Consider the following 12992-nt stretch of genomic DNA (forward strand, 5'->3'; position numbering starts at 1 on the left):
CTGGCAAGGATTCGTTTGAGCCCAGACGAAGGAAAAATCCTCGGAGCGTCTGGGTGCGATTCCCCGAGTGCGGGATGCTGGGACACAGCCGGGGAAGGAGCCGGGTCCCGCACGGAGCGAGGGGAGCGCCGGGCGGGCCGAGAGGGCGCCGCAGGACAACGGAGCTGCCCCACGGGACAAGGGGGCTGCCCCACGGGACAAGGGGAGCTGCTGCTGCTACCGCCTCCGAGCCTGCGGGAGCGCGGGGGACTCGGCGGCCGGAGAGGGATGCGCTGCCGGAACCGCCGGCTCTGGAGCTTCCTGAGGCTCAGGCATCGCCGATAGCGGCGGAGGGACGGAGCATCACAGGGAGGGCAGCGGGGGAGCTGCTTGGTTTCCCCCGGTCCCGCAGCGCTGTCCCGGCAGGCGGCTGGGGCGGCCGGACAGACGGACAGGTCCGGGGGCTGCTTTGTGAGTGCGGACTGTTCAAGGACGGTGCTCAGCCCACTGACGCTGCCTGACCCACCCAAGGCTTAGCGGGCTTCTACAAACTACTCTTTTGTTGTCAAGGCGCGTTCAGAGAGCATTATTGAAGAAGTCAGGTGTTCGGAGGTTCCAAAGCAAAGCGCGGCTGCGGCTGCACAGCGCAGGAGCCCGGGGACAGCCTGAGGACATCAGCCAGCACCGGTGTCCCCGGGCACGGCTCGGGGGACGCGTCCCGTGTACGAGGGGGATGTGCACGAGCTTGTGCGTCCCGATGGATCTTAGCGTTCACAGGGAACCGCTCCGAGCCCGGCTTTCCCTCCAGCCCGCCCCGCCCAGCCGCTGCCCCGGTGCATAAAAGCGTGAACGATTGGCACCTTCGCGGTGAGCGCCGGGGACCGGCTTCTGCCGCTCACAAGGGAAGTGCCCGCCCGCACTGCCCGTCCCTGCCCATCTCTGTCCGCCCCTGCCCGTCCCTGCACATCCCTGTCCACCCCAGTCCGTCCCGGTCCGTCCCTGCCCGGCCCCGGGGAGCCGCTACCGCCGCTGCTCCCGCCAGGTGGCGCTGTTGCTCAACAGTGGCGCCGGGCCGGGCCGAGCCGGGCGGGGCGGCGGCAGCTCCCGGGACGCGGGGCCGGCGCGGGCTCGGCGCGGGGCGGGTGCGTGTGCGCGCCGCGGCCGCAGCTTTCCCGCTGCTCTGCCTCTCTAACTTTGTCTTTTCGCCTTTTCCGTCATCTTCGGAGTTCGGACACTGTTAAGGTCGCAGAGCCCCGCGGAGCGCTCACCGGCCGCTGCCGCTCGCTGCCGCCGCCGCCCGGGGCAGCGCTCCCCTCACGGCCCCGCCGGAGCGCCCCGCAGCGCCCGGCCCGGCTCCCGCGGGGCGGACGGGGCGGGGCGCGCGGCGCGGAGCGGGTGGCGATTGGCGGCGGCGCCTGACGGACGGGCCGGCCCCGCCCCCTTGGCACTGTCTAGCGCGCGCCGCGCGCCCCATGTAGGCAGTTATTCCGCTGGGATAGCGCGGCCGGAGCGCGGCGGCGGCGGCATGGCCGGGGTCCCGATCTGCGCCCTCCTCCCGCTCCTCGTCGGCGTCTGCGGCGCCGTCACCGGCTCTCGGGTCTATCCCGCCAACGAAGGTGAGCCTTGCCGGCGGCCGGGCTGCGCGTTCTCCGGCGGGGCGTCGGGGGCGAAGTTCGGTGTCCCCGGGCGGGCAGCGGTGCTGTCCCGTCCCCTCCCCGCCTCGCCGCTCCGCTCGCCGCCGGGACGGCGCTTGCCCCGCGCTGCCCCAGCCACTCGCTGCCCGTCCGGCGGGCGCGGACCTGTCCGAGCGGCGCTGCCGGGGCTGCCCGCGGTGCCGGCACAGGTGTCGCGGGGCGGAGCGGCCGCCGCCTGCCCCGCGCGTCCCCCGCGCCGCCGCTGCCCCGGCCGGGCCGGGCCGCCGAGGCTCAGCGCTCCCGCCAGCCGCGCCGGGGCGGCCCCGGATCGGAGGGCGGCTCATGGAACCGGTTCTCCCGGGAGCGCTCGGCGGCTCCGCGCCGTTCCCCGGGGCCCCGGTTCAGCCCGTTCTGCGGGACGGTCCGGAGGCGGCTCCGCGGGACAAGCCTGCGGCAGTCCCGCGCTGTGGGCGTGCGGCGCCGGCCCCCCCGGGAGCCCCTGCCCGGTCTCTCGGTGCCCAGCCGTGCTCCCGGGGTGTCTCGGAATGTACCCGCTTTGAGCCCTTCGCTGGCTGCGGGCGCGCTGTCCTGCCGGCGGGAGGTGCGGTGCCCGGCGGCGGGGAGCGCTCCGAGAGGCGCTCCGGTGTCTCCCGCAGGTGTGCCGGGACTCCGCCGCGCCCCTGAGCGGCTCCAGTGCGCTGGGAAACCAACATGCTTTTCCTCAGTGAGAGTTTCGAAGTGTTTCTGATATTGATGCGTTCGGAAATAACATTTCGTTTCAAGTGGAAGGTGGATGCGGTGTGCTCCGCACATATGGAAACGTTCAGGTAAACCATTTATTTTAGTATTGCCTTTTGGCAGCTGGAATTTAATCTCTTTTATTTGTACCTTTCTGCAGTTACCTTGCTGGATTCCAGATCAGTTCAGGGAGAACTGGGGTGGATAGCAAGTCCCCTGGAAGGAGGGGTAAGTTTTAAACCGCTATCTGATCAAAAGGGTAAAGGGGGTGATTAGTAACTTTCAGAGAGTCCTAATGGCTCGATTATTGTTGATTGTGGTGAGGAGGTCAGATTTCTTCCCTGGCTTACCAAGTGAATTACTCTTTGTTGGAGAAACTCTATACTCCCTTTGGATAGTTCTGTCATGGAATAAGTGGAAACCAAAAGGGCAGAAAAGAGGTTTCAGAATTAAGAGATTGGTTGAGGCATGGGCTTAGATGGCTATTTAAAACTGAAATACCAACAAGAAATGTGATCTGCCGACTGAATTGGCATTCTTGACTGCTATTATTTTATCTGTGGACTGTCTTGGCTGGGAGATGTTCAGGGCAATTGCTGTTCTATTTCTGGATGAAGGAGTAGGGATCAATATACATGATAGACCTTTTGTTGTGATGGGACAGTTGTCCTGTTTCAGGGTGTAAACATCGCGTGTTTTGGTTTCTGAACAGATAAACTGCAGCACCCAGTGCTGGACTGTGATTCCTTGGAGTTTCTTTTTATGTACTTTTACAATTATCTTATTGAACACAAGGCTGCTTGAATGCACTGCCCAGTGCTGATCTGATGATGTTAAGAGGTTCATTACTGGGCTTAGAGTCCCTTTGCTAAGAGAACTTTAATTTTTGGTTTAGCTTTATATTATTGGATGCTCCTTGCTACTCCCTCATCTGTGCCCCAATCTCCAGGGTGCCCAGTGCCTCTCTGGGACACTCCTTCGAATGATGGACTCTGGAATTGCTGGGATCTGGAGGAGACTGTACTTCATGGGACTTTCTTTTAATAAGCAATTAGAAAGGCTTTTTCTTTCTTCATATGAACAATTTAAACAAAAATGCCAGCAATGTGCACTAAACACTAATGTAAAAAAAAAAAATCCCAAATCCTTTTAATATTAAAGGAGTAAAAGCAGCCTGGAATCCTTAAGCAGAAGTAACTAAGTCAAAGTGTTTGAAAAAGGAAAATGCTGAAAGATCAGGACCTGTGCACAACAAAGCACTGGATTCTTCAGGAACCTACAAATTTACTTTTTTTTGTGTGTGCGTTCCCGCTCGTAATTAGAAGAAGCAGAGCTAAGGAAACAGCAGTGAGCGGAAGGAATCCGAGGCTGCGTTGGCTGCTGATGCATTATGCATAAGCTCTGAATAACCATAACACGGGAGAATGGGGGATTGTTTTGCTCCCCCATTGTTGTTCTGGGTGAACTTGACTACAGTCCTGGCTTGTGCTCCGCCTGAGCACGCTGTGCTGTCCCCGAAACTCGCTTTTTCAGAGAGTGGGGATGTGATTGGCAGGCCTCTGGCAGCACCCACAGTGCACAATCAGCGCTGATTGCAGGCAATTGCCCTCATCTTTTGACAGCGTGGAGAGGTACAGCTCTATCTCAGGCAGAGTCGGGCTTCCCTGTTCATCCCACACGCTGGAAATGTCGCTTAACGAGACGGGGTCTTTCGGACGCCTCTCCAAGGGATATCTACGCTGTGTATGCAAACAGAACCTAAAATACAAGTTTTAATAAGTCAGCAGTGGAATCAATGATCAGAGGACAGCTGTGTATTATTAATGGCTGTTGGATTCCCCCCTTCTCCACATGCTTTTTCTGAAAGCGCCGTGCAAGCTTGAGAAGGAGAAATGTGTGCTCTTATTGTGGACGTGACTTGTTTCACTAAACCTACATATGTGTGTTCTATTTTTAAGCCTGTAGTGAAAAATTTAAGAGTACATGGTCTGTTTCTGAGATACAGTGCTTGGAAAGCATTTACTTTACTTCATATGCTGCAGATTTATTTCAAGCAGCAGAAACTCCTTTTTCTTCCTGGGAAGAATTTGTCCTTTAGTGTTTTTCTTTAACTGTGTATACTTTATTGTCTGTTAAAAAAGGTATTTTTCTAGATCTGAACCACACTGTTCCTGGGGTGTGAGGGCTGTGTGGACAAGAAGGGCTGGAGATAAAGATTTAGTCGTTTAGCAGTGACTAGCTATATAGTAGCCCCATAGGAATTAATGAATTACATTATAAATGTAATTAATTATTTTACTCTTGCATTTCACAGTTGAAAAGCAGGTTTTGTGCCCAGAATGTTTTAATCTGCATCATTAAACTGTGGGAAGAGCTGAATTATAAAATTTAATTTCAGCTTGAAAGCAAAAAGTTACAGCTGACCACATACTTAGAGTCACAAGTCATTTACATTTTGGGCTGGACGTTTTGGGCTGTCGTTATTTTCAGCTCTGTCAGAAAGATGCACTTGGGTTAGTTTCGTATTTGTGTGCTAATGGAATGAGAAGCCCATCTCTGTACATTTGTGTGTTGGTCAGCAGATGGGTGTGTTGAGAACAGGATCCAAAAACTTGCTGAATTCCGTTGCTGTGTCTGTGACCTCAGCGGTCTCGCTATTGAATCCTCCAGCAGCATCCTCCATTGTGTAAATGCACTAAAGGAAATCCCATCAACAAGTATTATTTCCCTCTGCTTTTTCCTTTCTCTTGTACCACACACAATATTGGTAGCATAGGCGATCTGAAGATAAGCAGAATGGAAAGTGATGGATCATAAAGACAACATTGTAACAGTGCACTAGCTCTGTGGTGCTCTAAATTAAACAAGTCTGTCTTCTTACTAACAACATGTTACACTTTACATTGATAGATGGCTTTTTAAGATTTATTTCTTCCCTTTCTCTGGAAAGGAGTGACATGCTGAGTATTGATTTCCCCCCTCCTTCATTTTAATTTGCAGTTATCTCTAGGCAGCAAATAAAATATTATTCTTTCTGCTCCTAGTGACTCATGGTGCTAACTGCTGTCATTCTATAAACGGATTCAGCTAAGCTGGAAGCTTTTTAAGTAAAAATCACTTGCATAAGAGCAATCCTTGTGAGAAGAATGCAGGATATTATACAAGAAGCCCCTTCATCTTAAGAAGGCTTCTGTTTATCAAAGCTATGGCTTCAATAGTTTTGAAAAGCACTTCTGAGAAGTCTCTTTAAAGTTATTACTGTTTTCTAAGGATAATTTTATATGCTTCATTGTATTGCTCACAAACCTAGTCAGCATATCATTATCTAATATTGTTATAGGGAAGGATAAATTGAATGATATAGATTGAAGTGCTATGGTTCTGCTGGTTTTATTTCCTGGAGAGATTTCTTTTCCTAATGCCCTTACTTTCCCTTCTCTCCCTGCCAGTAGAGCACTGTGATAAACTTTCTTCTGTGTCTGATAATACTTTGACCAATTTTTTTCTGAACTGTTGAGTATGTGCTTTCCTTTTCTGAATTCTTTATGCTGAACTCCTGTATCTCCTCCTTCCATACCCACCTTGGATTACACATGTTGTTGTTGTTTCATAATCATGTTGCCTGGTTGGCACTTCTGAAGATGCCTGAACTTGATCTGAGGGGTGTAACAATTCTGAAGAATGCTGCTATTCTGATCTTTCAGCACTTTCCCTCTCTGCTAACCCTTTTGGGATTTTGATAGTATGGATTTAGCTGTTCTCTGACATTTCCTCCAGAAGAAATACATGTAGTATTTCTTCTTTTTTTGCCTTCCCACTAGTAAGAAACTCTATTTGGATAACAAAGTTATGGTGATGTTGCTGGTGGACTGATGATATTGTCTTTTTACCTGTTTTTCCTTCTATAAGTGCTACCCAAGTTCTTTGTAGACAGCTATTTCTGCCCAGCTCCAAAGCAGAATTTACTGAGTCTGTCTGGGACATTGGTAGCTGGGGAAAGTGGTTGGCAGCTTAGAGAAATAATAAGAGAGTGGCTTGAGAGTTTTGAAAATAAGTGGTAGTGATGCCTGAAATGTGGATGTCACCCTCTCAGTGTGACTAAGTTGCACTGTGTCACCTGCTGGATATTTCCAGGAGCAAGGCAGGGTCTATGAGGTATCTGCTACAGAGAAAACACAGCAGGGCAGTGCTGCTCTGTGGGTCTGTGAAGTTCTGTGTGTAGCTCTGCTCCAGGCAGTGGTCTGTAGACTGAACTGTACTGCAAATAAACCTAGTCAGTTGAGGTGGCATTCTTGGATTGGTTCAGAGGGCCCTTAAAGCACATGCTTGCTCCTCGAGGCGTGAGGGATTTGGAATTTGTTTCTCCTGAACAGATGCTTCCTTTAATGTCCAAGTAGTTGAAGTCCTGGCTATGGCTTGGTCTGCTGGGCTGTTTTTTGGTCTGTTTGTTTGTTTCCCCATAATGGAACAAGTGCCTCTTGTTTGTTGTGAAGCTCTGTTGTTCCTTTTAACACTGATGTGTTTTTCTCTCCCTTTTCCTCCCTGCAGTGGGAGGAAGTGAGCATCATGGATGAGAAGAACACTCCTATCCGCACCTACCAAGTCTGCAACGTGATGGAGCCCAGTCAGAATAATTGGTTACGAACTGATTGGATTCCCCGAGAGGGGGCTCAGAGGGTTTATATTGAAATCAAGTTCACGCTCAGAGACTGCAACAGCCTGCCAGGTGTCATGGGAACTTGCAAGGAGACTTTCAACCTTTATTACTACGAATCAAACAACGATAAAGAGCGTTTTATTCGCGAGAGCCAGTTTGCCAAGATCGACACCATTGCTGCTGATGAGAGCTTCACCCAGGTGGACATTGGTGACAGGATCATGAAGCTGAATACAGAGATCAGGGATGTGGGACCGCTCAGCAAGAAGGGGTTTTATTTGGCTTTCCAGGACGTCGGTGCCTGCATTGCTTTGGTCTCTGTCCGCGTGTTCTACAAGAAGTGCCCGCTGACAGTTCGGAACCTGGCGCAGTTTCCAGACACCATTACTGGGGCTGACACCTCCTCTCTGGTGGAGGTTCGTGGCTCCTGTGTCAACAACTCGGAAGAGAAGGATGTGCCAAAAATGTACTGTGGGGCAGATGGCGAATGGCTGGTGCCCATTGGCAACTGCTTGTGCAATGCTGGCTATGAGGAGCGCAACGGAGAATGCCAAGGTAGGATGAGCCATATTGTACTGTTCATTAGGGCTTAGTGGAATGCATAATTGAATCAGAGATGAGAGTAAATGGACTAAAGCCAGCGATTAGCAGCCCTCTGGGATGTGGTGGGACAGAGGGGTTTAATGAAGAAGTCCAACAGCTCCAGGTGGCAAGGCTAAGAATTATATAATGCAAAACAAATGATATTGCTGTAATAGGCAGAAGGTGAAACACATTTCCAAGCAGACGCCTAAATTTGATTTGGCTCGTGATAGTCACCAAAATGTGGATGACTGCAAAGTAGTGCAGTTGAGCTACCATTGTTTGAAGAGATAAATCTTTCAAGGGAACTCTGTTAAACACGGGAAATTCTGGAAAAGTTGACTTTGGATAATGCAGTAGGTTAAGAATCAGTCTGGGAGGCAGGACAGGAGTTTTAGCTGGATTACTTTCCCACTTTAGGATGTGGAAATCTTTGGTGTTTTACTTGTCGCAAATTTTTAGCACTAAATACCCTTTGATATTTGACACTGCTGCCTTTGTTAAATATTTTCATTTCTCAGAGAGTCTCTATTGTCAGTTAAATAATAGAGGTGCTAGGATACTCTTAGAAATGCTAAAAGTCTCCACCCCACCCTCCCACACACACACACTATCCTGTGTGCTGCAGAATTAGGGATTAAAGTTTGTATAAAAGACAGATTCGCCTAAAAGAAAAACCCTCAATACCTATATTCTCTTTGCCTTCCTTTTCTGGATAAAGAAGCTGTAGAAGGTTAGAGAAGAAGAGAAGACAGTTTATAAATAAAATATCTTTAGCCTCTGCTTTGAAAGTCTTGCTCATGTAAGCATAAATTAAGATCAAACTTAAATGGTTTTTTGCACAGGTCATTGAGCTTAATTTTGCTGGGTGCTGAATTGAAGGTGCTTAGCTCCTTCAGGGATTTGGAGCCATGTTTTTAGAAAAGGTTCTTTGGAGTCAGTTATGTTTTTTACTAGAGCATTTTAATCATCTTGAGACTGAGAACAAGTTAGCAAAGCAAGTAACTGGCTGTTTTTGTGATGGATCCCTGAGAATGGTGTCTTTTGAATGTCCTGCTTGATTTCTTTTAAACGGTAATTTACAGTCAATATCAAGTTCGTTATTATGCATTGAAATTATATTTTGGTAGCAAAGAACTGCTATGTGTGAACTTCAGCCTTAATTTCCTGAGTTTTTGCTCTATGAGAGAAGCCTAATGTGGCATAGTGGCAACAAAACTGCCATGGCTGAAATTACCGAGGACTGAAAGATGAACTGCACAATGACAGGCCATCCTGTCTGGGGTAAAATGCTGGTTTTTCTTGTTGGTTTTTCCATCCTCTGAGATGGAAACTCAAAAGTTTGTCACCAAGTGTGTGAACGTGTGGCTGTGGCACTGCCTGGGTGCTGCTGGGGGAGCCATTGGTGTCTGGGGAGATGCTGTTAATCTCTCACAGCTCAATAACTTCTGAGCAAAGCTTCCTGACACCTTACCAGCCTGGCTTGTGAGAGGAGGAAGTGAAGTGGGGAGGCATTTATTGGTTTATTGCACAGAGATGCTTCCACCTTCTCCCAAAGCCTATTAGGTCAGTACGGGGTTGTTCTGACTGACACAGATCATCCACTTTTCAGTGTCAGTAGCCCAGATGTGGTGAGCTAATTGTCCAACAAATCTTGTGCTGTTTGGGGGAAATATCTTGAGGTTTTGCTGATGGGCAGTGGTTATAGTGGCATGCTTGTAGTGTTGGACTAGACCTTGGGGATGACTGCCAGCTTACCTAAAGGCTCTCGGCTGCATCTGCAGATGTTTGGACTCAGGAAACCCAATTCTTCATTTCTCAATTAAAAGGGAAATCAGGTGATGCCATATTGACAAAGGTGCTAGAAATGTTCTGTCTCTTGGGCTCTCCAGAGTGAAGTTGGCCTGTGCTCGTCATTTTGAGAGCGTTCCAGCCAGCACATAATTGAAAGCGCTAAACCCATTTCATCAGCTGTTACTTGTGGTTTCCTTTTCTCACACTTGCCATTCTTCCAGCCAGAACAGTTAACTGGGAAGCTCCTCCTGATGAATTCATGAAGCTCACCAGAACTGTGCGGCTTCTCTCCAGTTTCCAGTGAGGCTGTTAAAGCAGTTTGGCCTTTGACACTACTGAATGAGGTTTCCCCTTTTCTTTCCACCCTTAACTTAATCGTTTAGCTAATGTTCTGCTCTGACAGGTTTTTGGAGGGGAGGAGGAGGATGAAGTGAGGAGGATTCCTGTGGTTTTGATATAGAGGACTGGGGGCAGGGGAAGAGACTTTGAGTTTGGGAAAGGCTGTGAAAGGGCGCTGGTCTGGGACAGGAGCTGGTGAGCAGGTTCCACCTCAATTGTTTTTCAATAGGTTGACTGTGGCAGGACAAATACAAGGAAAGGTCAGAGGTTGTCCATTTCCTCATCCATCTTCCCCTGTGATCCTAGGGTCAGAGTGAGGATTGATTAAGTTCTTAAATGTTTAACAAAAGCTCAGTGGGCAGGAATAGTTTGGCCAGTGGACTGGGGCTTTGCACTTGTTGGGAGATGCCCAGTCTGTGCTGGAGCTACTTGTCCTCTCCTGGGACCTGCTCCCTGCCACACAGGGCTGGGACAGACCAGCTGGCCCTTGGGTTGTCCTGCAAGCTGCTTCAAGTTCACTCGCCCTCCCAATTTTTAAATAATACATTTTCCTTGAGATTCTTTTGCCTAATTTCTGATGTGTGTGTGGGAAGCATAATGGAAAGCCTTTTCACATCTAAAGTTCTTGTAGTGGGAGTTAATGACTTTCTGACCTCAAATGGGATTTTAAAAAATTTATGTTGGTGGTATGGAGGTGTTTGAATATGATGACAAAAAGCTGTCCTTTCTCTGACTGCTTTTTAAAGTTGACTTTATTGATGATGATTGTCTTTCTGAACATCCATAAGTGTGTGTGTGTATGTGTATATGCAAAAACCTGGGACAGGAAGGAAAAGGAGCTAAGTACTAAATCCATATTTATTTGGGAAGCTTCACAGGTGTGTCGTGGCAGTAGTTCTGATGTGTAAAAGTTTTAGGTGAGATCTGATTCTTTGCTTGCAAATGAACTTGTAGCTGTGAATTAGATGCCAAAAAAACCCCAATTTGCTTTTTTTACTACTGTTTATTCTCTCTCAAATGTTCTGTGTTAGTGGCTATCCATTTAGGAGAATATGAATGTGGAATATTGTTGATGGAAGATGACTATCCCAAATAGTGGCACATCTCAAGGCTAAGGCAATTAGTGCTTTAGGGCAAAGCTGAGACATGAAGTAATTTTAAACTTCACTTGTAGACATCATTGTTATGTAAATTGTTTTGTTACACATTAATAAAATGTGGTTTGGATTTAGTTACGATTTCCTTATGATAAAACACGTATCTTTCTAACTCAAAGGAGGAGGGGGAAAACAAGCAGGAAGGGAGAAAAGACAGATTAAAGAAGCAATAGACTGTAGCCATCTGTGATGATTTTGATGCTGTGAAATTACAAATCTCAATTTTAGACCTGCCATTTAGTATAAATATGTGAGACAGTTGAGATTTTTACTGTGATATTGTAAAGGTTATGAGAGCCAACAGCTTTGTCTTCATCTACACTTGCTTTTTCTGAGTTGTGAATTGGCCAATTGGCAGAAAATCCAGTGTCATTTAAAATATGGCTCAGTCCTGGTTTCATATCACTGCTGTTTTTAGAATTTTCCTTCGAACTTTGATAAGAGCATCCCTAAGAAGTAATAATTTGAATGATAAGATTCTTTTAATCTTGGAGGCTTTGAAGAGTGGCTGTGATCATTGAAAGCAGCAGTTCAGTTTGCATCAGAAGTGTACAGTCTAATTATATGTTTTTCTGTGATAAGATTCTTGGATGGTGGGTTTTTTAAGGGTGGGGAAGCAATGTAATTTGTGCGTGCTTTCCCATTTTAGTCATAGATAACTCTTTTTGTCAAAATAGCACTGATGTACAGTCTGTCTGCATAAAAGGGTGATCAGAAGGGTGACTAAGACTGTGCAGATTTGAGATTTCAGGAGGATTTTTTTTCAGGTTGATTATTTTTGGCAGGGGAGAAAATGCACAGACTCAACATGTTAGGTTTTAAAAGGAGCCGAGAAGACGGAAGCTACAGGCGGGGCCTGGGAGCGATACTGAAACACAGTCTGTCTGAACCAAATTTAGTTGGTTCTCTCCTCTGCTGATTTAGTTATGTTATGTTCTCATGTAGCTCAATAGATCTTCCAAGGGTTACTCCCTCTGTGATTTTCTTGTACCACCTGGTGCATTTCAAAATCAGCATTTAAATGTTATTGCAGGAGCTCTACTGCTTTTCTCCTGCCCAGCCTCCTCTGAAGTCAAGTTACAGTTGTCAAACAATTGTCCCTTCATGTATTGCTTGGAGAAAGGCTGTGATTCCTTCCTTTTGAATTTCTGACAAGATTTCTGCTAGCGTTGCACAGGGGAGCAATATCTGGTCCTTATTCTGTGTGTTACTGGTGAAAAGCTCAATCCTCACAACCAAAGCCAGATGAGCTTTGTGGTGGTAATGAATTTCATGGTAGGTCTGGGTAGTGTTTTGTGGCACTTTGAGCCCATCTTCTGGTTTGTGTGTTCTTTTAGGATAAAAAAAAAAGGCAACCCAAAACTTTCCAGACAACTCATCCAGTGTGTGATGAGTTCAGTATTTAGATCTTGGCTGGGTAAGGGTTATTATCTGTCTAATAATATGCTCCACTGAGCTTGGTCTTTATTGTGCTTGTGAGTAGTGATTAAAGAAATGCTCAGCAGTACTCTAAGGTCTTTTGAGACTGCATCAAAAAGCCCCCCAAACTTGTGAGATAAATATCTTATCTGGTTTCCTCCCATTATGTGACATCCTTTTCATATGTTGCAGGGAGCAGGTGAGGTCACAGAGTTTTGTGAATCAGAGACAATTAACACTCCCATGACTAAACGGCCATTTTATGAATATTCAGAGCCTGCTTCACCTCCCTGGGAAGCAAACATGTTGGTTCCCTTCTCCTTCCTCCTGCTAGAGACTAGGGAAGCTCTCCCTGTGAATGGGGATTGGCAGCTGTCGGCCCCTTTGCCTTTTGCATGCAGCAAATTCCTCATTTCCATCATTTGTATACACCCTCATGCAAAGCAGCACACCCATTTCCCCATTTCACAAAGGAGATAAGAGCTTCCTTTGGAAACGCCAGCCAGAATCTTCTTCTGTTTATGCAGAGCTCAAAAGATTTGGATTTTATGCAAATGAATTCTGGTTTGATTTTTTTTTTTTTTGATCTCTTTGTTTCAGAGACAGTGCGGTATTTGCTCAGTGTGCTCCTCATGTCTTGACCATGGCTGGTTGTCCCTCTTACCCCCTGTGCAGCTCCCTTGCAGCTGGTGT

The 12992-nt window shown here is 47.8% G+C and overlaps 1 protein-coding gene across 1 annotated transcript in view; it reads left to right on the forward strand.

Annotated features, from left to right (window-relative positions):
- The first annotated feature begins 1469 nt into the window (after positions 1-1469).
- EPHA4 (EPH receptor A4) overlaps positions 1470-12992 on the forward strand; it is a 104477-nt gene continuing 92954 nt past the window's right edge. The window contains exons 1-3 of the mRNA XM_030954495.1: positions 1470-1595; positions 2512-2579; positions 6900-7563. Of these exons, the coding sequence (XP_030810355.1) occupies positions 1505-1595; positions 2512-2579; positions 6900-7563 (823 nt within the window). The 5' untranslated portion in view covers positions 1470-1504. The remainder of the gene's footprint in view (positions 1596-2511; positions 2580-6899; positions 7564-12992) is intronic.

Source organism: Camarhynchus parvulus, chromosome 9 (assembly GCF_901933205.1).
Source record: "Camarhynchus parvulus chromosome 9, STF_HiC, whole genome shotgun sequence".
Taxonomy (NCBI): domain Eukaryota; kingdom Metazoa; phylum Chordata; class Aves; order Passeriformes; family Thraupidae; genus Camarhynchus; species Camarhynchus parvulus.